Source organism: Lampetra fluviatilis, chromosome 11, assembly GCF_964198595.1.
Source record: "Lampetra fluviatilis chromosome 11, kcLamFluv1.1, whole genome shotgun sequence".
Classification (NCBI taxonomy): domain Eukaryota; kingdom Metazoa; phylum Chordata; class Hyperoartia; order Petromyzontiformes; family Petromyzontidae; genus Lampetra; species Lampetra fluviatilis.
Genome location: NC_136285.1, coordinates 6,117,055 through 6,143,263, shown reverse-complemented (window position 1 = coordinate 6,143,263; position 26,209 = coordinate 6,117,055). Strand labels below are relative to the sequence as shown.

The 26,209-nt window shown below is 44.4% G+C and overlaps 1 protein-coding gene across 4 annotated transcripts in view; it reads left to right on the top strand.

The window, feature by feature from the left end:
• IMMP2L (inner mitochondrial membrane peptidase subunit 2) overlaps positions 1 to 26,209 on the top strand; it is a 382,842-nt gene that overhangs the window by 220,619 nt on the left and 136,014 nt on the right. For all 4 annotated transcript variants that reach the window (XR_013637195.1, XM_078860849.1, XM_078860847.1 and 1 more), the window contains exons 4-5: positions 7,898 to 7,963; positions 11,576 to 11,678. Coding sequence is in view for 3 of the 4 variants with exons in the window: in XM_078860849.1 (XP_078716975.1) it covers positions 7,898 to 7,963; positions 11,576 to 11,678 (169 nt within the window). In the remaining variant the exon portion in view is untranslated. The remainder of the gene's footprint in view (positions 1 to 7,897; positions 7,964 to 11,575; positions 11,679 to 26,209) is intronic.

Here is a 26,209-nt window from a genome sequence, read left to right as displayed (position 1 = left end):
TATTCCACCAACGCTTTTGGATAGCTCGGTGTGATGGGCGAGACTTTATTCATGGCTGTACCTTTCACCAGGATCATTTTGTGATTGTGCTGTGCATGACAGAGTTCGATATGACGGAGAACAGAGGCCAGAGAGTAAGAAGCCCAGAGTGCCCAGGAGAGGTACAGAGAACTAAAAAACGCCCTTGTTTCCCCATCACACGGGTCAGAGACCTGTTTTGAACCTGCGGAGACATCTCAATAAGTAGTGATACAGACCGCTGCAATGCCGTGCCTGTTCAGCAGTGACATCTGGTTTTGTTGACAAGTGGCGGAAGATTTTGCCCTCGCTGTGAAGGCCTTTGCCATCATACGTGTCATCGCGCTGAATGGCCAATTCTGGTGTTGGGGACAGCGTGATCACCAACCTTGGTTCAATGTTTGTATCTTCGTGACAGTTTGACCATGGGTGTGTGTGCCTTTCACCCGGTCATTATGAAACGAAAGGAAGGTGTTGCTGGATGGATGACCAGCCAAATCTTGCGGGTTTGAAACTACCGTGCTCAGGATATCTGCCACTCAGCCTTTTGGAACGGAGTTTAATGGGCAATTCCGCCCAGTGGGGTCTACATAATCAGACAAGCATCCATTGGGTTCTGAGTTAGTTGTGTAGATTCCACTTGTCTGTGGTGCTGATCAATTACTCCAAACGAGGCTACGCTTCGCAATGCTCAGTGGAACTAATTTTACCAACCTCTGCCGAGACAGTCGGTTCAAGGCAACTTGGTGTGAGGATTTTGGGTCCGCTTTAGCGACAGCGCCACCCAGTCACCCGGCAATGTCTGCGGGGAATTAATTATCAGAGTGCTGCATCTGCTACGTACGTTTTAATCTAATGATACGTAAATACACGTGTTCATGTTGATGCCCCCTCCTTCCAGATTGTATTAATATTAATGCACTGTCACTTGGTGGGATAAGGGGCTCTAGATTTAATTGACTCGTATTGGGAGGTGAGGTGAGAGTATGGTTATAGTGCATCGCTGCTGTAACTCTTCAGCATTAACCCTAATTACAACCTTCGTGTTGAACGTTAACAGTAATGGCCCCAGTATAGCCATTAAGAGGGCCGCTTTCTCTTGGCTCGCGTACTTACTTCACTTCTCTTGGTTATAAACTGCTCTTGCACCGGTCTGTACATTGATTATGCATTTTATTTACAGCCCTTAATTAGTCCACTGAATACCCATGCCGTGTCAGTCATGGGGGTTATTTAACCATACTTTTACCATGCCGGTGAGTGCGGGTTGGTGAATGGGCAACCCAAAGACTGGTTTGGATATCACACGTCACTGATGTTAACCATGGCTGGGAGTCGAACTCGGGTGAACGGGTTCGTAATGCGGTGCACGAACCCACGCTCCTCCCTCTTATTTATTGGACTGTGTTTAAAATTCATGCTTCAGAATATAGTCAAGGATACATTAGCAGCATGGCGAAATTACCCCACATTAATGATGCATTGGTTCAAGAAGCCGATATATTAATACAGCAGTGGAGAGCACTCATTTCGTCATTCAATTATTTCTTTTTGTGGAGGCCAATGTTGAGTTCAAACGGTGAACTCTAAACCCAGAGAAAAAGCACGGCAACACAGAAGCCCTGCAGCCACCTATTTGTATCTTATTAGGGATGGGACTTTAATGTGATGACAACGTCAATATTCAATAAATTATCGGACCACAATTCCAATATTTATGCGAGAGCGTGGTGCCGGAGGCAGTGGCATGCATCTAAGATACGATGCACCATTAATATCACTTCCCTTTTTGTGGCCGTTGTCCAGATATTTAATGTGGTCACTCGGAATGCCAACCTTTCCGACATTAAACCGAACCCTCGTAACCAAGTACACTTTCAATGCATGCCCCCATTAGCAATCGCATCACGTCGCACGGCGTAGTATCGTTGCGCCTGCTTTGGTCGTCGCCGTTGTATTATTTGTGTCGCCCGCTTCTGCCGATGGCAAATGCTTTCAGTCTCCATCTCGCGACCATCACTCAGCTGCCCTTGCCCATGGGGCTACTGCTTTGTCCTTGTTCGCCAATATCTAGTGGGGTTAGAATAGCCTCCCACAGCTCATTGCGCAGCGCTCATGAGCAGCAGGTGCATTAGCTTTAGCTCTTCTCAAGGCCTGCTGGTACATCGTGCAGGCAAGTGGGAATACCTGGATGATGCATGCGTACACGAAGCTGGGTAGGAAACACGTGCCTGAACTAAAACATCAACTGCGGCGGAAACGAACAAAGTGTTTAACAGAACAGGACATGTTAATCTGTTTGTGCTGAAATATTTTACATTAATACGCTGGGGAGTGCAATGTGCTTCTTGTAATCTTTGGAGTTCATTACCTCCATGCAGTCTCATGACAATGTTTGTACTCCTTGATTGTCTATCAGCCAAATTCATCACGCTGTCACGTAGCAATAGTCATTATTTTGGTTACAGTGACACCACATTTATCAATATTCATTCATTCTGTTTATGGATAGTGGTGTTTCATATCTGTAAATGATGAGAAAACCCATGACAGCATAAACATCAATGCAGGCTGGAAACGTGCATTCAACAACGTGCAAAGGTGTGCAGCACTGCATGCATAGCTGCTCCTAGCCTAATCTAGGCCACCAGCTCAAATACATGCCGTGGGCATAATACATATTCGGCACCAAAAAAGTATATACTTTGATAAAATATGAACGTAATGACGGCTGAAAAGATTTGACAGTTACGTTGAAAATATTAGCCAAGGCAGGGTGGTGGAAGTGAAGTTGCTAACCACACCTCACGGAACAAATTGCCAACGTTTTGGTAGCGTTTGATGGCCGAGTTTAAAGAAATGGAAAAGGGTGACAATAGCGCAGACTCTAGAATCGGCAGGTGAAGGACGTGAAAAAACAATCTCATTGCGGTGATACCCCATTCAATGAAGCTCATATGTTGGAATGGTTAAATAAAGGGCACAGAAATGTTAAATCAACGGGGATAATACCTAATTCAATAAAGGGCACGAAGAAGTAATACAACCGCCACGGGGTGGAATATGGTTAAACAAAGGGTATTTAGAAATTAATTATAATAATCTTAGTGGTTCCTCAGATCGTTAAGTAATATGAAGAATTAATCTAAATAGACCGACTCGCAGATGGTTGAAAAATGACGTGAAATGATGAAGCTCAATCGGTTCTCTCAGATTGTTTTATCTCAATGGGGCTCGCAAATGGTTAAATCGAGGACCTGAATAAATAGTGGATCTCGATGGTCACTGAGAGGGTTCAATACAATCCAATTAACATCTTGCAAACATGTGAGAGGAAATCAAAAACGGCTGCACATGCGGTGTAAAAAAAAATGTTTACGCAAGTTTTAGACATTGACTGAAAAAAATATTCCGAAAATTGTAGACCTGTAGCATTCGGTGTTCACTAAGATAGGGTTTGGAAGTTAAACATGTTTAATTCGTTCTTCAACCCTTCCTTCCTGATGACCCACTAGGGATCACTATCGTTTGTGATATTGAGTGACTGAATGGCTCATTCCACTACTCATGTTCTTATGGGCTACAGCCAGAGCAGTTATACCTTGAAGGTTTTAAGGGGTTAATTTAACAAAAACATAACTCGTTATTTATTTTATTTTCATATGTTTGTCCATGTCCTAAATTTGTATTCAACAAAGTCTCAATGAACATTCCGATATTTAAATTGTGCTGTCTGCATACTGCCATGATGCAAGGAATGCCCAAAGTGAAATCTATCGCAGCCAGCAGTCCATCACCCTGCGTTAGAGAACACATTCTAGAAGGCGATATCACAGACCTACTTCTGAGATCCATTGAAATCGCCGCCTATCCACACGGGGGGAAGGGGGCGGGGGTGACACTTTCCTGCATACCCTGCTGTAGATAACACTGGTCAACACACTTTTTCTGGCATAAGGTATTCCAACGGTTTTAATGTAATGTTGGGGTGCTGATTCCAAATCTAGCATCAGTTTTTGTCTATCACATCAGGTTTTTGAGATATAAAATATTGCATTTTCAATAAAAACTGCAGAAGAAAAATGTTAAATGAATGTGGATATCTACATCAAATTATATTATAAACACAGAGTTAATTTCGGGTAAAATCAATGAAAATGGGGTATTCCGATAGCATAAAATGAGATGTGATAGAGCAAATCTGAGATCAGATTTGGAATCGGCACCCTGAAATTAGTCTAAAACAGCTGCAAAAGTCCAGGCCAGAAAAAAAATGTTTTTTTTTGTTGACCAGTGTAATACAGCATGGGGTTTGTGTGCGGTTGCGCCGTATATCTCTAATGCATTTTCAGGTTGCACCAGGTATTTGTAGGCACGATGTCCCCATGTTGATCTCCACTCGCTGGTCAAGAAAGGTTCTCCAGTGTGTATATAAAAATATATAAATGCTACCTCTTTGCATTCATTCTCAAACATGACATAGCATTTAACAAGTGGCATGCCATGTTTAAAAGCCATAAGGAGGTCAGGTTGCTTCGGGGTCAGCACAGTGAGGCTGCACTACTGGGATCCTGGGCTCCAACTCGGGTTTCAGTCACCCATTAAACCAAGTGCAGCAAGAATCGGGTGTCAGCCCAGTCAACAATGACTGTTGTAAAATTCCTGCTCTAAAAAGTAGGAGTTTTATGACTGCCATATGACACGTGTCTATAGCCCGGCCATCACTATGTTTTCTTGGTTGTACCGTATCTTGCTCAGCATGACGTCCAATGTGTTTCTCAGTGGCCCTTTTGTGCTTCAAGCCCAGTATATGTCTGCATATGAAACAAAACGGGAGAATCAATGTACTTAATCAATATAAGTATTGATATTTGGTCGCAATATTTAAATATTAATTATTCACAGATCAAGTTTTTTTTTCACTTTCATGTATCACATCTTCACAGCAAAATAAGGAAAGGCTAATTTCCTTGTGAGAAATATCATTGCATTGATGGCAGGTCTTTCTCAACGCTCAAAATTTCGCAATGTGTCATATATACGCACACACTATATTGTGGAGCAGTTATTAGGGCACAGAGGGCCTTCTTATAAAATGAAATAAAATAAGATACAGTGAAATAAAAAGCACACCATGAGTCTGAGGACCTGTTAAATAATGCATGGGATGATGCCTGACCCTTATGAAATAATAAAGTACTGCAGCGTTGGCGCAAACGCTTCGGAATTCATTTCCCGGGTCTGGCACGTGCCGTGACCTGTACAGAAGTGGCCATTAATAACTTTTAGTCTCAAAATTTGTGCCCATGGCATAACAATTTGTCCGCCTTAAGCTCAGCCACGTGACTTTAATTTGCGGATTGTAATAAAAAAAACTAAGGATTTAAAAAAGTACACCAAGTAACATCTGAAGCAATGTTATTACAAGAACCATTGCAGTAAATTATCTCACGTTATCGACAAAAGCCGCACGGAGTCCGAAGACTTATTGTTGTTGCGGAGAGTCCTTCCTGGGATGTTTGACTATTTTCTTATTACCTAACACATTTGTATGTAGGAGGTAATGAAAGTACTTGGGGGTAAGCCATGAGAACGGTTACCTACTTGCTCTACTGCTACGTACTTGCCACGTTGTATGCTCTACAGGTGGGTGTCGAACACAACATAATATATGCGCAATCCAGCAGTCTCTGCCACCCAAGCATTGGCGTACAGGTGTGTGTGTGTGCCAGCAATTCGCGTTGTATTACTGCAGCAGATGGAGGTATTTCAGAAAAAAATTACTTACATTTGCAAGCAATAACGAACAGATGCGCAGGATTTGAATCTATGGGTTTGGCTTATACAATTTATGACATCTATAACTAGAGCTCGCAGGAGATCACACTTGGTGAGATGTTGCCGCATGGCCATGTAGCAGTGATGGATGTAAAGATTTGGCTGTTGATGTGAACGTGTGTGGAGCGGGCAAACCCTTGTGAGCTGGAGGTGGGGGGTTATTGCAAATTAATTTTGTCTTCAGCACGAATTTATGTGCTGGTATCTGTGTGGATATGTGTGTGCATGTCGACTCGGCCTCAAATGAGTTACTGGTGCGGTGTGGAAACATCGCTCATGGCGAGACAAAGGGCGTGGTGCTGGTCATCCACCCTCTTCTGCACCATTCCTGCCTTCATAGGTGCTCGCTAACAGCACTTGCCCCAACAGTCTTCAAGGCTATACGGGGGATCTTTGTTTTTTTGTATGTGTAGGCAGCTGTATTTTGTGCTGGCCAGACAGCACCCACTCGTCTACTGTGCTCCCCTTAATACTAGGTGCTTTCTCGCAGCATTTGCCTATGTGGATATGCTGGCCCGTTGCGTGGCCAAAGCAGCGGTGCAGTGGTTGTCGCATTGTGCCACGATCTGGGGCTTAATTCAATGCTGTAGACATCGGTGACACGTGGTAACTGAACCTATCCTCTGCCTAACCCTAGGTCTAATCAGCCTCAAGTGAGGACCTGCTGCAGTGTGTTCACCATTGGTGGTGTTAGACACAAGCAAACGTAGATGGCCCCATAGGGGTTTTATGACATTTTTTAGTAATATTAGCAGTTCGTTGTCCTTCCCCCCACATCTCCAATTAGCACGGTTGGCTACGTACGGTGCGAAAGAAGTTCAACATACATCAAAACCCACAAATATAGACGCACATAATGCATGCATATGGGTGGCAACTGTACGTCTGTGGATGTGCATTGATATGTGTTCAAGTGTGTGTACACATTTGTGTGTGTACACATTTGTGTGTGTATCCGTACGAAGTTAAACACAGTTAACGTCTCTGTCAATTGCGATGCATTTGTAGACATTAAACCATCTGAAGTTGTATCTACTTAAAAAGCACGCGGGACGGTGCTTATTTCTGTTCACGAGCCTGGAAGCCATTGCTGCAAATTTCACATTGCCGTGGCAGTGGCTGCTGCAGCCGTGGGACGACCGCTGTTGACTCCCCGCAAAGTGGCAGTCACACGCTGCGCGTCAAGAGCATTCATTGGCGATGTGAAGCCATTGAAACGCTCGCCAGCCGTGTGCGGCCGATGCCTCAAGTTTTCTTTCCGCCTCAACAAGTGTGGACCCATGGAGCAAAACGGTGCCTGCTGTGCGCGTTGTGTGCGGGCGGCCCGTTGAGCTCTCGGCCCCCGCAACTCCGCGGTGACGAGGCGTTTGCTGAGCGACGGCGTTTGGACCGGCGGCGCGGGAGGCCTGCGCCCCCCCCCCCCCCCCCCCCTTGTCTCTCCCAGGCACAGCGCCGGTGCCTTCTCGGGAGTTCTGGATGAAATATAGTGCCCGCCTGGCTGCTATGCGCAGCCAGGCTTTTGCACCGCCAGTCTCTTTCTGACAGCGTGGCACTGCCTCCCTCTCTCGCCACTGCCTCGCTGTCACCTCCTCACCTCCCTTTTTCACGCTTTGCACAGACACGGGCGAAAACACCCCACAATATTGCCCGGTTGTGCGTGTGCTATTTTCTAACTCCTTTGTGCGTTGTTGTCTTTGTTCTTGCTCTTGCTTTTTTGGTCATGTATATATCGGTAATATTCCTACCCTGGCTGCTTTTTCTGAAGAAGGACCATTGCCTGAAATGCTCGCCGCCTATGGTTTATCATTCTATTATGAGGCAGTGTTAATGGTGGCAAATAGTGGCCTGTTGCCTTTAGGATATTAATTATAGCACATTTGAGAAGCCTTGCTTGCTAATGGGCCTATATTGTGTGCGTATATATGGTTATGCGTACGTGCGTGTGGGATGTCCGTGTCTTTATGCACGTGTGTTTTACTTCTCCCTACCCCTCCTCCCTACCCCTCCTCCCTATCTCCCTTGTCTCTTTGGAAAATTACAGATCGCCCAGGGATCCGGGACAGAAAATGATCAAGCGTGTTATTGCCCTGGAAGGAGACATTATCAGGTAATTCAGCATCTCACCGAACAGCCTGCTCTCACATCCGCTGGCCGCAGGGGCAAGGGCTAATAGGAAACAGACGGATACATTCGGTGACTGATAGACAGGCAACTGGAAGACGCGTAAATGGACAAGGCAATTGAACGGACGTGGAGATGAGCACGCGGACGTACAAACAGACGGGCGATCATAGCGGTCGACTGGCGATACAAATGGATGTTCGGACATGTTGGTGATATATGGACAGTTGGGCAAACGGATACATTGATAGATGGACACGGGATTGGACGTGTGAACGAGATTGATACATTTCTGCTCAAATCCACATACCCACAGATGGTTGGTGCATGTCTGGGTTGTGTATGGGAAACAATTGGAGGAAAATGTCACAGGTTTTGTGCATCTTGACAAAATATTAAATAAAGCATTTTAACAACACCTCTTCCATCAAAGCCATTGGCATAACAGAGTAATCACAAAAACATTTACACTAACCTTTAAGGAGAGGTTACTGGTATTTTGTATGTATAGTGGTGTGGCACATTTGTTCCCAAGCTGATTGAGTGGTGATTGAGTGGTGATTACTGATTGCCATCACTTTTGAACGCATAAAATAATTCCCTTCCCCCTTCCCTGATGCATACAAATTCAGTAAATCATGTTTTTCATGGGCATTTCATTTTCATAAAGCGTTAAGCCATGCCTTTTAAAAAGAAAATAATTAGCATTGAAATTAATTACACCTGATCGCTTTTAACCATTTCACCCACAATGCACTGCACACCGCGGTGCAAACAACCCGCGCGCGGGTTAATCTTGAGTTGCTCTCGGCCGCGCCGTGATTGGCATCCCGTGCGATGTGCCCCGCACGCCACGCAGGGCGACACATCTCGCTTTGCTTGCCGGGTGTGCGGGCTGAGCCAACCCCCATATAATCTGCCCATTTATCACCGTCCACGTCCGGCGCATTAACGCAAAGCGACGCGGGCCCTTAATTTGCCCCTAATGGGTGTTTGGTATGTGCTGGGGGTGGGATGGAGTGGGTGGTGGGAGAGGGAGGCAAATTAGGGGGTGGATGATGATGATGGTGGTGGTGGTGGTGGTGGCGGCGGTTGTGCTGCTGGAAGATGGCAAGGGCAGTTGGACGGATGGGGGTGGTGGGTTGAGAAAGTGGTACAGCCAAGATCCTGCAGTGTAATGGCACGGGTAGGATATCTCTGTCAAAGTCAAAGCATCTTTAGGCAAATACTGGTGTGTGTGTGTGCGCGCGCGCATATATGTTTATGTTATTCTTCTTTCGCACTGTACGTAGCCAACCGTGCTAATCGGAGGTGAATGCACGCTATGAATGCACATTTTTCTGGAAAGGCATTTATTATGGAAATTGTATATAAACACACCTGCTATGAACACAGGTCTGCTATAAGTATCACGTGCTTACATACTATGGTAGGGGGATGGGAAAGAACAGCTTTTGATACAAGCACACCCAACGGGTGTGTTTAAATCTAGCTGCTACTCTACATCAAAAACTGGGATTGCTTCTCTCCTCATATGAAAGTCGGTGAAAAAAAAATCAATACATTCGTCAATAATACAGCCTTAAAAAGAAAAATATAAAAGAGCTGACATTTCAGGCAATGCCCCTTCTTCGTGGCACATAAATGATCAAAGTTGGGTAGTTCTCGTATGAATTAGCTTCCCTGATCCAGTGGTGGAAATTACATTTGCTATCGCAGGAGCCAGTGTCCCCGTAGGACGTCTTTGTAAGTGGTTGCAATTCTAGACTGTGCGCGTAAGACCAGCTGATGCACAACCGGGACCCAGAAATTTGAACAAACAGCGGTGTTGATGGCTTTCGCGTCGGGAGTCTTAACTGTGCGTTATTGTCCCTGAGTCGTAATGTAAAGACATTTTTCAGCAGGGTGCTTTTGGTGAATTTTGACCGTTCTTTCACATCAGGAGCCTTGTCGGCGAGGTTTCAAAAAAATCATTATTATTATTATTGGCTTTTTGAAAGATAAACGTTTTCCCGGAAAAAAACACAATACGGAAACGCGGAGAATGATTGTCACCAAACAAACGTGGGCAAGCCCCTGCGTTATCTAAAACTCACGATTGCTTGACAGCACGGTAGGCTACGTACTGTGCGAGAGAAGTTCAACACATGCAAATACACATACGACAGTACCCGGCAAAAACCACTGTGAATAACGCCATGCTGTGCAGAGACCTTCATCCAGCAGCGGATTGATAAAGGGCTTGTGAATTAATAGTACACGCAAAAACACGTTTGCTTTATTCACCGTAGATCCCGTGAACAAACTGTGTTGTTAGTGAGCACCTATTAAGGCCACCATGATACACGGTAGGAGGGGGGTGTTGTTATTGGCAGCATGCCTGGCTGCTTTCATTTTCCTGGGTGCTGAAGTTTACATTTAAGGCTGAGTTGACCTAGAGGAAGCTCAGGACAGGTGAAGATACCATCATTTGCAACTGATGTAAGTGCTGGGAATCAAACTCAGGCCTCGCCTGACTCATGAATTACTGCTGCGTCGCTGAGAACTCCCACCATCGCCTCACTCAAGGGTCCTTGAGAGCCCCAAACTCACACTTGAACTGGTTATCTGTGTGTTATTTACGCACTCTGTTTGCCCATTGTTCATTTAACCTGCCGTGAACAGCACATTGTCTGCACATTCCTGAGACTCTCCTTGCCTTGACTGCGACTGTGCACTTGCTCGTGTCGGGCGGCGGTGTAAATCGATGTGGACTCGTGTGTTGTGAGCGCACGTGTGGTGAGTGTGCGTGTTCATTCTGAGGGATGATGGTGCATTGGCAAGCAAGGCCGCATCGCTGTTTTGATGAAACAGTTTTGATTTCGGGCTGTGGGATGCAATACTTACGGCAACCTGAGCTTAATGTCCCCGAAGTTGACTCGATCTGCATGGTACCATCATTATTCTCACCCGAGACCCAATGGTGATTGTATTTGTTTCATAATCAGTTTATTTTTGGTTAGATAATGTGAGTAAAATGTGAATAGTTTAACTGTAATCGTCCACCACCCGACAGAGCCACATGAACAAATATGCCGATTGATTGGATTTTTCAGCAAACCAGAAATCTGAAAAGTAAGAAAAATGTGGACAATTTTGCACGGTGTTTCGCTGGGGATTAGATCCAGGACCATTGGTTGTTAACAAAAGCTCAGCTCATGATCTAACTCAAAAGAAACACAGTTACCAATCATAATATTGGCCGTGAAAGCTTACGTATAAAAGTGGTCATATTTGTTTTTGGTGCTGTATGCACCCTTACCTCCCAGTGTGTTGTAACGACCTATGCCCACGATGTCAGTATGTTATATTATTAAATATTTGCAATAGTTGTATTCATCATTGTCTTTTTATATGGTTGTAAAGCCACCAATTATATCCCAGTTCGAGCAATGAGCGTGTGAAACAACGGAAAAGCTCTGTCCATTCTATTTCATTCTGAAGCCTCCTACACAGCCGAGTCTCGTACTCTCAATGGGCAATGTCTTCTGTAAAATCCCCCGCCGCAGGGCTCGGCTTGACTGATTGATTGTGCCCTCTTCGCTGCCCTCCCCTGCAGAACCCTGAGCTACAGGAACAGGTACGTGCGCGTGCCCGAGGGCCACTGCTGGGTGGAGGGTGACCATCATGGCCAAAGTTTTGACAGCAATTCCTTTGGGCCGGTGAGTCCAGAATGACGAGTGCTGCCGACACCGCTCTCGCGATTGTTAGCTCCATCGGTAGCCGTGCAAACAAACACGGCCACTACCCCTCGGCAGCTGCACAAACTAACACCGCAACTACCTTCGGCACAAACACAAAGTATCACAGCCACTACCTTCAGCACCAACACATACTTCCATCACCACCACCACCACCATTAACGTACAAAACCATAATCGGCACGAATGCACACCACAACCACCACAACATCACCACCGTTGCATTCAGGACAACCATATGCCACCACCATCCCCACCAACACACAGCAGCATTATTAGCACCACTACACCACACACCACTAACAGCATCACCAGAAACACACCAGCATAATTTGTGTGGAGCACTGTGATGGCGAGATGTTATCTCCGTTGCCTGGTGCGCAGGAGGTCGTGGGTTCAATCTTGTCCTTGACGATGCTTGTATATTTGAAGCTTGTGTGTTTTCTCTCTTCCCGTGGTCATGTGGATTTTGCTCCGGGTCCTCCATGAATGGGAATGCATAAATATTTGCGTTCCAGACGGCCGCAGTAGCGTTTGGCTAATTTGGCTACGACTCCAAATTTCCAAATTTTATGACATAAGTCACTTGAATGAGTGATCATGTGTGGCCAGTTCGCCTTTGAAAAAGAGCTAATAGTTAAGTAGGCTTTAGCCGGTAACTAAAACATTATTTAGTGTGAGAATAATACCATAATGAAGTGAAACATCCCCCTCAATGGATAGAATATCACGGCTGGGTTTTTTTTTTGTATTGGCTCCTTTAAAGTTGGTATCGTTGAACACGGAGGGGTGGTGTTGCTAGCAAATATTTATGCATTCCCATTCGTCTCTGCCTCCAGTTGCTCTAATCAAGCTGCGTTCACCCACTGTCGGAAAGGCTCAGCCTTTGTTCACGTTCCTTTTGCCCATGGTTTTGTTCCTGGCCCGGAATCTTAGGGTGGGCCACCTGGCCCAGTTTTTACGTGCGCTAACCACTGCAACATCACCACATTCGCCACCATTAGCCACTGCCTAAACATTTTTGAGGATTCGTGTGAAATTGTGTAAATGTGCCAGCCAAAAAGTGTTGTAGAGTGGCTTGCACTTATGGAATTATTTTGTCCAAGCATACTTACCTTGCTGATTTCGTCAAGGAGCTTAAACCATCACGCAAACTCAGGTCATCCTCGCAGTGGCTTTTGGCTAACCATCGAACAATGACGGTGACCGCATCGCGTACTCTCAGATGCGCTTCTGTGGCCGTCTGGAACGCTCTTCCTTCCAATATTAGGATGCCACTGGAACTATGAACTTTTTAATACAAATTGAAAACTAATTTCTTCAGAACTGCTTTTTATGTTTAGTTTGTTGGCCTTCCCCCATACCTCCGATTAGCACGGTTGGCTACGTACGGTACAAAAGAAGTTCAACATACATACATTTGTCTGGAATTTGCACGCATTTAGTCTCCTATGCGACTGCTCAGTGATTGCACAACAATGCTGACCACAGCCCTCCTGTTGTGTTCCCACAAGAAGGGGAGTGCCTTGAAAATTGTGCTTTTCAGTGAGACCATGGGAGGGCATATAAATAGAGGAAAAGAGAGTTTTAGAAATAACAATAACAATAAAAACTCCGCTGGAAAATAAGATAGAGGTAAAAGTTTGCGGGCCTCGGCGCTATAAATGCAGAGCGTGGCATGACCCTGACCCTGCCACCCGTGATTAAATGGAACCTACAGATGTCCACTGCCACCGTGATGGAATCATTCGTTGCAGCAGAGAATGCGGGCGACCACGCCAATCCCATAGCAGCACCACGACATGCTTCTACCCACAACATCCCCCCCCCCCTCAAGCTACACTGCCTCAGGTATCCAAAACTTTCCCAAAAAATTCTGCAATTTTTTTTCTTGCCGTGTATGCGCGCGTGCTCACGCGTGCTCACGTGTGTGTGTGTGCACGCGCGCGAGAAGATCAATGTCAAATTTGGTCTTATTTACTCGCAGCATCAGCAATTCCTCAACTGCCTGAGATGCGATTTGTTCCCAAGCGGAACATCAGCAACTGTGTGGCCCGGCGGTCCCAAGTCAAATTCTCTCGGTCGTGCCTTCTCTGTAAGGGTTGTCTCGCGAGCGTGAGTGAGTGAGTGCGCACCAATACTGGTAGCCTGCAAGTTCAACTGAAGGTGAGTCAAGCAGGCAGGGCATTTCGCAGAAATGGTTTTGGGTCTGGCGATTTGTGTCTTATTTTTTTATACCAGAGATTGTTTTTGTTTATTTGTGCTGACATTTTTTCAGTGAATGTGTTGGCGATGCTGACAAAGTGGGTGATAAGTGATTGTAAGAGCTATTTGTCTGCCTGCGTATGACACGGCTGTGTGCTCGCAAGTGTATCTATGTGTGCATGCATACGTGCATTCGTGCGTTGTAGGGATTTGTGACATCGTGGTTCGCACACTCTTGTTTACGATGCCAGCAACCCCAGCTCGATATCACGCCACAATGATGCCGGACACCATTTGCAGTTATTTTTCTCAACCAGTCCTGGGCCTCTCCTCAGCGGATGTAGCTTTAAATGAGCACCTCGTACAGTGGTGTGAACTTCAGCGCTGGGGAGAAACACAGTGGCCTCGCCACTCTGTTGTATGCTGTGCCGAACGTATTTGGTGCTCGATAATGGAATTTGCCCTCGCGGTCCATAAGGCTATTTTGGAGGTTGTATCTTTGTGTGTACGTACATGTGTGTCAGGAGCAATGTCAAAGTGGTTCACACATTCCATTACATTCCTGGTGACCTGGGTTCATTCCCAGGATATGCCACACAATATTAGTGGTCGTTGGAATCTGAACCTGTTTTAGTTTTTCCTTAAATTATAACTAAATGTGCTGTGTGAGCATGAGCACTTGAGAGACGAAGGAGGGTGTGCATGATGCTGACCACTCTACCCCTGTGAAGGCTACACCAACCTTCGTGGTTGCTTGCTTACAGCACTTACCCAGTAGTCTCTGCGGGCTAAATGAGGGGTAATTTTCTCGTGCACATGTCTGTGATGGGCAGTGGGTATGTATTATGACGAAGATCTTTTCATTTTAAAAACTTGCACCATACCGAAGTTAGGTTTACAATGATGTCCCATCTGTGCGTAATGACCGTATGACAGAACAAGTGTCTTGGAATGACCTGTTACAAAGTGAAATATAATGCGTTTAGAATTGTTTTTTTTTATTTATGTCCCTTTCTCAAAACATTTTCACCACCCAAGTATGCATGGAATCAATTACATTTAACCAAGCGCCTCTATATAAATATTCCACAAATGTATATGGAGTACCTTTTTTCAAGGGAGCTCTGTCGTACTGAACACCATTCACATGCAAGTGCTCCATTAAGTTGCTTAATGGCTGTCTGAACAAATGTTCAGATTTTTTAAATGGAATATCTCTCTGCGTTTTCCTTTGAGCAGCATTGCTTTTATTCACAATGAAGCCTGATATATATGTATGTAGTTTAACACGTAGGCTTTCGCGACCAATATCATCCATAATAGAGGTTGTTTTGGGTTAGATCGCGTAAATATATAAGTGTGTCGTTAAAAACCGCCACCACCCGACACAGCCCAATAGTGAGGGTTGTCACATAATCAGAACATGCCAATTCGTCACTAGTACAGCACTAGTGTGTAGTGTAGTATATAGTGTAGTGTATAGTAGTGTAGTGTATAATGTAGTGTATAGTGTAGTGTACTCGTACAGCACACCGGTGTGTTGGAGAGCCAAGCCACGACATTTACAATCTGAGTACGACGTTTCGCCAATAATTACAACCAGCTTCATCAGGCGACAGCCAGATTTGTGGAGAAGTCCACCTGTTTCGTTCCTTATATAGAGGCGCAGATGTGGTGACCACACTTTTGCGCTCTTGTGGAAAGTGGAGGGGGGGGTGATTACTGAGGCAACGTTCATTATGCATGTGCATTATGCGAGCTCTTTGATCTTGTCCTTCTTGTCTAGTGTGTGTATTAAAGTAACCGTACCAACGGTAATCCCCATTGGAATATGCTGACCTTTATAGGCATGCATTTAAACAATGTATTATTTGATGATTTGCTTCCATGCAGCACTAAGGCGGTAGCTATCCGAACGGTTAAAATTATTGTATTTACTTCAATTTCGATAGATTATCTAATTAGTCTTTCTAAATTTGAAGCTTTCGTGACTACGTTTCGGAGGCAACACAAGCTTCCGTCTTCAGGTGGAACCGTCACAGCATGATAGCTGTATCAATTAATTTTTTTTTACCTACGTGACTTTACCGAAAAAACCTAAGAATACTAATTAGTCTTGGCCAGTAGTAGCTAGTTTTGCACAGAACTCCAACGTTATCGAAATAAATTGAGTGCCCTTGTTGGCACGCGTGTTCTGCTACTGCTGACAGTTGCATTTGGGATAATTTAATATGTCTCTGATGTTCTTTTAGTCTCGTACTGATCATTCGTCCTGTTTGCCCAACATAACATTTAACGCACGTGCAGTTAATCCTGTACACACCCTCTGTTGATAGCTTCGGTAATACATCTTTGTACCAGATATTAATTTCTGTATTTTATGTACTGTGCCAAATCTGACTGGGATGTTTTGTTTTTCCAAACATCTGGCTAGTTTATCAGTTACTCCCACAATGTACGGTATTTTGATTGTTTTAAATACTTGGGCAGTTTCAATGCTCGTGTTATTTGATTTGGTTTTGGCATTCCATGCCCTGTTGATTTGTGCATCATTGTAAACGTTCATTTGCAGCGCTTCTTTAACATGTTGAATTCCACTTGTCAGACTGTCACCATCTGAAGGCAGAGTCACACCATCACCCCGCACATCGAGCTAAGAAAGTGTCAGATGGTGACAGTCTGAGAAATGAAATTCAACATGTTAAAGAAGCACTGCTGAGGTCTTATCTTATTTTATATTATATCATATCTATAGAGCGCCTGAGCTCAAGGCGCTTTACATAGTTTGAAAGCAGTTCAGAAATATATAGATTCAGACGGCATGGGGTGTGCAAGGCCCGGGGAATGAGCGACCGTAACAGAGTAGGGGTTATGAAAGGGCAGGGAAGGGATGGGATGGAGTGGAGGGCGTGAACCCTGCCAATGACAGGCTGAGTTTTTTTTACTCTTTTACCAAACCTTAGTGATGCAGAATTATCCATTATCTAATGACGTGTGCATATACATGACAACATGGGGCGGCGAGTGGTGGCACAGGCTTTAGCGAACAGCGCTATGAGCCCAGTGATCTGAGTTAGATTCTCGGTTAGGGCTAACTTCAATGCTGCCTCCGTTCCGCCGTGCTCTCGTGACATTTGAATAAAATAGTGTGAGAATCAATTATTTATATATGCAAATGACACATAGATGTAATGGTTAGGCTAGGTGATCGATAATAAAACATAAAAGATATACTCAGAAAAATAGAGTAGATTCTTGAAACAATTGTGAGATCGTAAAGTGACGATTCTTTGTATTGCAAGAAGGGTGAATTGTGTTTCATACTGAACACACACGTGAACACGTGGAAATCTGAGCACCCACACGTGTGTAGTAGTCTTGAAAGATTGCACGTGGAACTAGATTGTGCGGTCAATTCAATCGGCCTGTCTCACCCAAGGGAGTGATTTTCTGTATATGGCAATTATACAATTGTACATTTTAGCCATCAGAAAAGAAATGTGGACGTGTATGTACGTTGAACTTTTTTCGCCCCATAGGTAGCCAACGGTGCTAATCGGAGGTGCGGGGTGAAAGACAACACACTGAACACAAAAATCAGTTGAGAACATTGAAGAATTTACAGCATTGGAACCTCATTTGCCAGTAACAAAATATGATAATTGTTTTTTTACCCTTTTATCTGGCAACAAAACTGACACCAGTGCATACATTATCAGAGTTATGTTTTTTATTTGCATTCCGACTGCAGGTATTGTGGTCAATGCAAACATGACTCCTTGTAAAAAAGGTGTCAGTTTTGTTGCCAGATAAAGGGTAAAAAACCAATTATCTTATTTTGCTACTGACAAATGAGATTCCCATGGTGTTAATGCTTACCCCGAGCTCTCATACTCTGATGGTTCATTGTCCTTGAGTTGTGCGCCTTTTGGCGTCATCTGGTCCAACACCATGTGAGACTAGGCTCTAAAGAAAGCTATCTCGGGTGTGGACCAATCAACTTCAAGGACAGTGCATACATTATCAGAGTTATGTTTTTTATTTGCATTCCGACTGCAGGTATTGTGGTCAATGCAAACATGACTCCTTGTAAAAAAGGTGTCAGTTTTGTTGCCAGATAAAGGGTAAAAAACCAATTATCTTATTTTGCTACTGACAAATGAGATTCCCATGGTGTTAATGCTTACCCCGAGCTCTCATACTCTGATGGTTCATTGTCCTTGAGTTGTGCGCCTTTTGGCGTCATCTGGTCCAACACCATGTGAGACTAGGCTCTAAAGAAAGCTATCTCGGGTGTGGACCAATCAACTTCAAGGACAGTGCATACATTATCAGAGTTATGTTTTTTGTTTGCATTCCGACTGCAGGTATTGTGGTCAATGCAAACATGACTCCTTGTAAAAAAGGTGTCAGTTTTGTTGCCAGATTAAAGGGTAAAAAAACAATTATCAACATTGAAGGACTTCACTTGAGAGCTCCAACACCCAGTTTAAATGTCGAGTTTGAATTCAGGATCTCGATGGTGCCAACTCAAGTGCCCTGGCATGGCCATGATGATGTCCCTGAGCCACTCACCCTACCTTTGTGAGTGAAAATGTGTTGTTTTCGCAACGTTTCATATGCTTACCCCTTTCTTGCTCATCACCCGTAGCATGTTTGTTTACTTTTAATTTGCTCGTTAACTTTACCCGCGTGCTTATTAATATAACTTGCATTGGAGAGTAGCGCTCAGATGTGGCTTTGTCGTCAACTGGAAGTTGGAGGAAATTTGTACGAAGTGAACACATGCAGCGTGCTTTGTAATAGTCTGGCAATCAAAACAGAACAAACGTGGAAGGAAATTAGGGAGAGGAAAAAAAAACAAGCGGAGCCCTAATATTTCCAACTGTGCACCATTTGCACGTAATTACTGTAACAAGGACGGTAATTTCATTGCCTAAAAAAAGGCTATTGTCTTTGTTTTTTTTGTAGTGTGTGTTTTGTGATGGTCAATTAAGACTCATGTTAAGTATATACAAAATAAAAATCAACATTGCATTAACGCAATTATCATTAACACTATTTGTTTTGCATACTAATGACCTATAATTTAAGTGTGAGATTAGATGGTTGTAAGTGCACCGTGTGCCTATGTAGCTGTAACAAAAAAAAATTCGGCTATCGCGAGGTCTCTGGTCAGAGCAGAAATTGTGTGTGTGTGGGGGTTAGCGCTACGCTGCACTACGAACCCGGTGACCCGAGTTTGATTCCCGCTCATGGCCAGCACCAGTGACGATTATCTGAACCGGTCATGGAGCTCCCCTAGGTCGACTCAGCCTCAAATGAGTACCTGGTGGGGTGTGTAAACATCACCACTGGGGAGACAAAGGTGGCCGGGCGTGGTGTTGGCCACTCATTCCTTCGTGTGCCGTGCCAGCCTTCATAGGTGCTTGCTAACAGCACTTACCCCAACAGTCTATATGAGGGATTTTAGTTTTTGTCTTCACAGTGACAATGGTGGTTCGTACAACTGTGCTATGACCGCAGTAAAACTGTGTTCATGTTCAATTCCTGGCCATGTCCATTGGTGGTAAGTATCTGAACTTGTTCTTGGCCTCTCATCAGAATAGTCAGCCTTCATACAGTACCCGATTGTGGTGTGGCGAGACACAAGAAGCCAGGCACAGCGAGTGCTGGACCATAATCTATCCCTCTGTTTGCCACGGCTAACATAGACAATTCTCGCTCATCACACTGGGCTCTCCGGTCTCTCAGGCCACACGGGGGGGGTGTGTTTGCCTTCCTGTTGCACGTTTCTAATGACAAATGGATCAACACGGAGTTTGTTTGGGCCACATTTGTCAGGTTACAGCTTTCTTCCAACGTTTGCGTATTGTTTTCCCCAGCCAAAAACCTTTATCTGCCAAAGAGCCAAGAGTAATCTTATAAGTCTCCAAAACAGGGCACTTGATTTGTGTTGACTTTGTGCTCTGCAAAGCCATGGCCAACAGAGTCCAATGTGAAATTGGAAGTAAATCATGGCGTCGTTTCACGTCTGAAACTTCAAAAAGTGCAATGTTCATTAACCCCACGGAGAGAAGAGGTTTGTGCAACACCTGTGAAGTTGCCTTATAAAGAGTACTACACAAACCGTCGAACTGAGAGGGTTCTTGCCTGTTCGCACAACCGATTAGCATGGTTGGCTACGTACTGTGCGAAAGAAGTTCAACATACATGACTAAAACACCTGGCAAAATTTACCAGCATTAGTATAGCCTGACAAAGCTCATGAGATAGTGATTATCGGCACCGATGCAGAGTTTGCTGGCATTAAACCAATCCTGCTGAATGAATTCACTCTCAGAAGGCCGTGTCACAGATGAGATTTGGAAAGACAAAATATTAAAAGGAGGCACAGCATCTGCTTAATTATTTTACCGCGTATATTCTCCACGACAACACGATCGATTGTTTTGCGTTATGTATTGTATACAACAAATTGATTGGATTGGGAAGCTTAGTTGTTTTGGATCGCAGGCCACTACATTTGTACACGCGTCTAGTTGACAGAGATGAACAGAGTAGCTCTCGTAAGACCCTCCCATTCATCCTGCTGGCTTGAAGCAGTGGTCTTGCGCACATAAGATGAGAGATCTTTAACTTGAAACAGTTTTTGCCATCGTTATTATTCTTCCTTCTCACACAATTGTGTTTACGAATTGATTTACTTTGTTGGTGCCAGGAGAAAGCTTCATTGGTAGAGTCGGACTCCCAAGCATCGGATAATCATCCTTGTCGTAGCCTCCAGTATGAGAGTCATCAGCATCATAATCAACAGCAGCACCATGATAATCTTATCAGCAGCATTAGCATCATCATCATGAGTAGCGGCAATAATACATCACCATCAGCAGCACCTTAAGAATAATGATAGTGAGCGGCATGATAATCATTATAATGAGCACCATCAACACGTAATAAATATCAGAAGCATTAGAACTTGTACAATCTAACCAGCAGTGATCGCAAATATTACCGTCATTGTTCCTCTATGGTGAGTGAAAGGGCCATCACTTGATGATGCTGTGCCACCAAGTGGGAGGCCTTCTCATGGAATGACTGGTCCCCCACTCAAAGCAATGTGGAATGCTCACCCATGCCTCTCCCAGCCGTCAGTGAGAATTCGCATTGGTAATGTAATCGCTCATTTGAGCGTGAAGTTACTTTGACTTTTTTTTTTACCTTCTCTGCAACGTCCCATTTTTCGTACACCGTGACCTTGCATGCAGGCTAACTCATCACGCCAATTGTGTTGCCTTGCACTTCTAAGCGTGGGAAATTCACTCCGTGCACAGTTAGAGATTACCTCTAACTTATAATCTGAACTTAGTTCAAGTGCTTTATAATGACACACCAGAATTATCTTGATTTTTGTACTCTTCCGTTGCCCGGCAGTTATTGTACGTAGCCAACTGCGCTAATCGGAGGTGCAATCAGAGTTATTGTTGTTGGAGGCCTTATGATGATAGATTGACTCACTGACCAATTGCCCCACAGCACTATTGTCTTAACACGAAGGTTTTTACAGTATACATAGATTTTGGGTTATGCGCTTAGATAATTATCTGGCCAAATCTGTGTTGTAAGGCCCTCCAAACAAATTAAGTAGTTGTCTTAAATCAGCAAAAAGTCGCTTGAATCTGGCAAAGTAGAGCCTGTGCTGGTCTGATCTAACTGTGGTATCGAGGCATTGCTGTTTAATTAAAGGTGTTTGTTGTCATGGGATGTAAAATGCAAAAGCACTGCCCTGCAATTGCTTGCTCACCCCACTGTTGACAGAAGGGCCTTCACTACAGTGAGTCCTATCGAGCCACTTAAGAAGGTATTGATGGATTATAATGGAAAATTACGATTACAAAGTGCAAAGCTGATAACAACGATGGCACTCATCACGATACAATGCTGCTGCTGCTCCTGCTGTGTTGCGATGACGACCGTCGATACCTATGCAAGACGGCACAAACGTTTCCGCCATCATTTAATCGCAACGTGCCCCTCCGTAAACTCTCGACGGCCAACAACATGGACAATCATTCGGCATGGCCACAATTGCCCGGACTTGGTATTCCGAGCGACATCCGCTGACACGGTGAAAGGTTACGTCAGGCGAGGCCGTAAAATCGGCCCAAATAATTCACGTGCCTACGTATGCGCGCGTTCATTACGGGCGTCGGGAGCTGTCCGCAGAACGAGTGCTGATCAGGGCGAGGTGGCGGGGGGGGGGTGCATCGTCCAGCGTGTTTCAATGAAATCCTCACCAGGGCCTCCGCATTATTCTCAGCGCCAGCATTCGCATCGAGGCTCGCAATTAATGGCGCCGCGTTTGAACCCGGCAGCCCCCTCTTGTTTGCGCGCTTTCCACCCCGCGTTCACCCGCGTCACTCTACGGCGGATGCATGCGTGTCGCAGATTCTAATTTTCTTTTTAAACGACGCAATGGAAATTTTCGCCAACAGAATTGCAGCATAATTATTACTTGGCCCTGCACGTCTAATGGAACCTTGAGTTAGTCGTGATCATGGTAATTTATTGCCCATTATTTTATAAGCTTACACAAAAAAATGCTTAATTAAGAGAAATCGTAGTGAAAAGAACCGTAGGGAATAAAAGTGCGTTTGTTTTGTCTATTGTTCTTATTGTTGTTGTTACAAATGCGCCTGCGTTTTTTTTTCTCCAAATCTTTTTGAACGGCTGAAGGCTACTAATGAGCTCTGCAATGTGCCCACGCCCACATTACGCTTGCCGTGTGCTTGCCATGCAAAATAAATAAATATTTCTTAATCGTTTGGGCGGGGTAGGGAGCAAAACCAAAACTTTCTAAATCACCCAGGGAAAATTTAATGATTTGATTTTCGACTCGATCATTGAATATCTGACGTTGTTAACTCCTATAAAACATTTACATCTGTACTATGAGATCTCTTTTACCAGTGGCAAAATATAGGAGTAGGTTTTTACCCTTTTAAACTGGTAAAGGTGTCAGTTTTGTACCAGTTTAAAAGGGTAAAAACCTACTTCTACATTTACATCTGTATTGTGTGTGCAGTACACACATGTTAATTGTCCCATTTGAAGTAATTGATGTGTTCCCTTGCTTAAATTGCTTAAATGGCCATTGAACATCTCGTTCTGTGGTCATTAGCCAGTGGTGGTAATTCCACGTTCCTGTGGCAGTGAACAGGCCAACCCCGTTGATTGTTGCAGCTGCATCAGATGATGCTATATATTTGTTTTTACCAATCCTACAGGGTTGATGGTGACAATGATGATAACGTTGATGATAAATTATGATGATGAAATGGATGACGATTGAGTTGAATCGATTCTCGCTGCGATCTGAATGGACCATCTCACATTATGGTAGTGCTGCTCCTTCGCCCCCTGAGCCATCCAGTACACGTATTCAAAATTGATTTAATCGTTCATGCGTTCATTAATGTATAAATTTTTTCTCTGACTGCACACACTAGTGCCACCTCAGTAAGCATCCGTCCCACAGTTGAGCTTTACCTCAGTATTTAATTTGCAGACTTGCAGGTGTCCACTGTGAGCTGATTGCGTGCCGGTTGCAACGTCACTGCCGAGGTCGATCTGTGTTCGCTGCGCATGGGAAGGAAGCGGTCTGTGCTGCTATGCTGAGTCTAACTCTTGTGCCCCCGCTGTGTGAGCGTGACCCCATCGTAATTTTGAACCCGGCAGGCAATGATGAATTGGCGATCAGGTTCGTGCATAAGCAGAGCCCTGAAAATATCCACACAGCTCCTTTGTTTTCTGTCTCATAAAACCGATTTTTTGTTGTTGCAAAAGTTCCCTCCACACTTTGGCGACATCAAGATAAGGGTGTTGTTATGGATTAGGCACGCGTGCAGGATGGAGGAAGGCAGGTTTTCCAAGACAAGCATTGGAAGTGGCACCTAGAGGTCGGTCACCAAGGAGAAAACCTCAAGTAAGATGGCGGTGGTGGTGACAAAAATAGTTCAAGCAAACTTTTTTAAGTAGGGCAACAGCAGTGGTAACATATGCATCATCATCACTCCTCCACGGTGAGTAAAATTACAATTTCCTGATCAGGCTGTGCCATTCGGGGGGTGAGTGTCCTGTGAAAAGACTCGTGGGTCGGGGCATGTGTAAGAAAGACGGGCGGTGACGAGCCGTGTTGTAGATCGGTGCCAATGATACCAGAGCAGAAGGAAGTAATGGTGAGGTGTGGTGGCAGCAATTGCTTTGGCCATCCTTCTCTTTGATCTGTATCTCCTGTTACCGTTTGCCACCCACCCTACATATATCCCAGTGTGTAGCAGAGCATAACTTAACTTCTCATCTCACCCTCCAACTTCCTCAATTCCTTTCCAATGCTTGCGATAACTACATCTGTTATGGATATGACAGCAATTGAGGGCTGTTTAGGCTGTTTTTTTTGTTCAAAAGGCAATTTTAAATTGATGGTTTACACTCTCAACCCTGAAGCAAAATAAAATAAATAACCAGGAAAAAAACATTGGCATGAAATAATAAAAATGTCCCGCAGGCCTTCCACATCTTTTAAAATGTCAACATTTCCACAATAGGGGTTTAAAAGCACTACTTTAGTAAATTGACCAAAAAACCAAGCACGTCACTCATTAAATTGCTTGACAAAATAAGATTGCCACCTGGGTGATCTAGAGATTCTCTGTGTTCATCTCCAAGTGATCTGTGATACATTTACATTCCGATCAACAGGCCAGCCTCTGTTCCCCCACTACCTCAGTGCATTCTGGGAACATTGTCGAATAAATGGTGCCATTGTTTAAAGCGATGTGCCTTTTGGTAAACTGTCAACTTCATTTTTTCTCTTCGTAACTTCGTTTAGCGGAGCGTGCCATTGTGTGACTGTTGCCATCAAATTTGTTTGACTAATCGCCGATGGTGCATTTTTTTAGTTGAAATATCTATACAATGGCTTCTTTCATTTGTGTAGATACGGACTGAGTTTTTTTTTCTTGGTTAGTGTGTGTTTTCCAGTAAATCTAGTTCCCTCCCACAAATCATATGCAGTACTTGGTCAAAAGGGAGCAAACCTATTGAAAACAGTTGAAAGAACATAGCGATGAGTCTCCAACATGGAAACCTCTCCAAGCCCGCGGTCGGACTCTAAAATTGGAAAAACAGCAGCTGGAGCCCACAAAGGCCCTCCAACATCTCGGTCACCCTTTTCTAGATGGACGGACCTGGGTTGAATCATCTTGACAACAGAGAAGATCTCTCTGCTGGTGGCTCATGCGGCACAGCTGATCCACAGACCATCCTCCAGTGCCAGATAAGTCCTGGGACTCCTCGAATGCCATTCGAGAGGATTATCTAGAATTTGGAGGAGGTCGGCAAAGGGATGTTACGATACCCCTTTAAGAACGTGTTATAAGAGGTGCACAGAGGCAGATGCAAAGCATCCGTACCCACATGGGTCTTTAATCCAAGAAAGACTGATTGAGGCTGCTTTGCAAAAATCACGATACTAAGGAAATGTGTCACACTCCATTGAATGGAACTGAAGAATAATCTGCAAATTTGCAAAAATCACCATGCTAAGGAGAAATGTGTCACATTCCATAGAATGGAACTGAAGAATAGTCGGTCACCTTGTAGTTGCGCCTTAAAATGCAAACGTAAACAGAGTAACATTAGCCCCAAACGTTAAAACCATTCATGGCAGTCGGCAGGGGTTGATAATTGGAAATGCATTTGGCTAATTGTGTGTGCGGTTGGAGAGCCGCTGAATTGTAAAACAAATACAATTTAGGAAACAGCAGGAATGACACGTCACTTAGATTGGGACACGCAGTCTCTCTTTCACGTAGCGTTTTTATTTCCCAAGTAAGTTAAGTTTCTTTCCCCCACACCTCCGGTTAGCACGGTTGGCTACGCACGTTGCGAAGGAACACACGTACGTACTTACTCGGCATCGGGAAAACATCGTGACGCTTAGACTCTTGTCAGTGATTTATATATCCGTGTCGTTTTGGGCTCATGAGCTACACATCATTTAACTATTAATTAAGCATACCATGCTAGCTAATAATGTCTAATTGTACATCTCGGAAACAAACAGGTCAATTGCTGATCGTGTTTAAGAAGTTAACATTTGGTGTGTGAAGCATTTCACAGCAAAATTGGGTGACAAACTGGTGGTTAACGCATTTTTCTTCGTAAATTCTAGAACCCGTATCACGTTAGGACGGTAACATGGCCTGGGGTAGAACGTTCGCCAC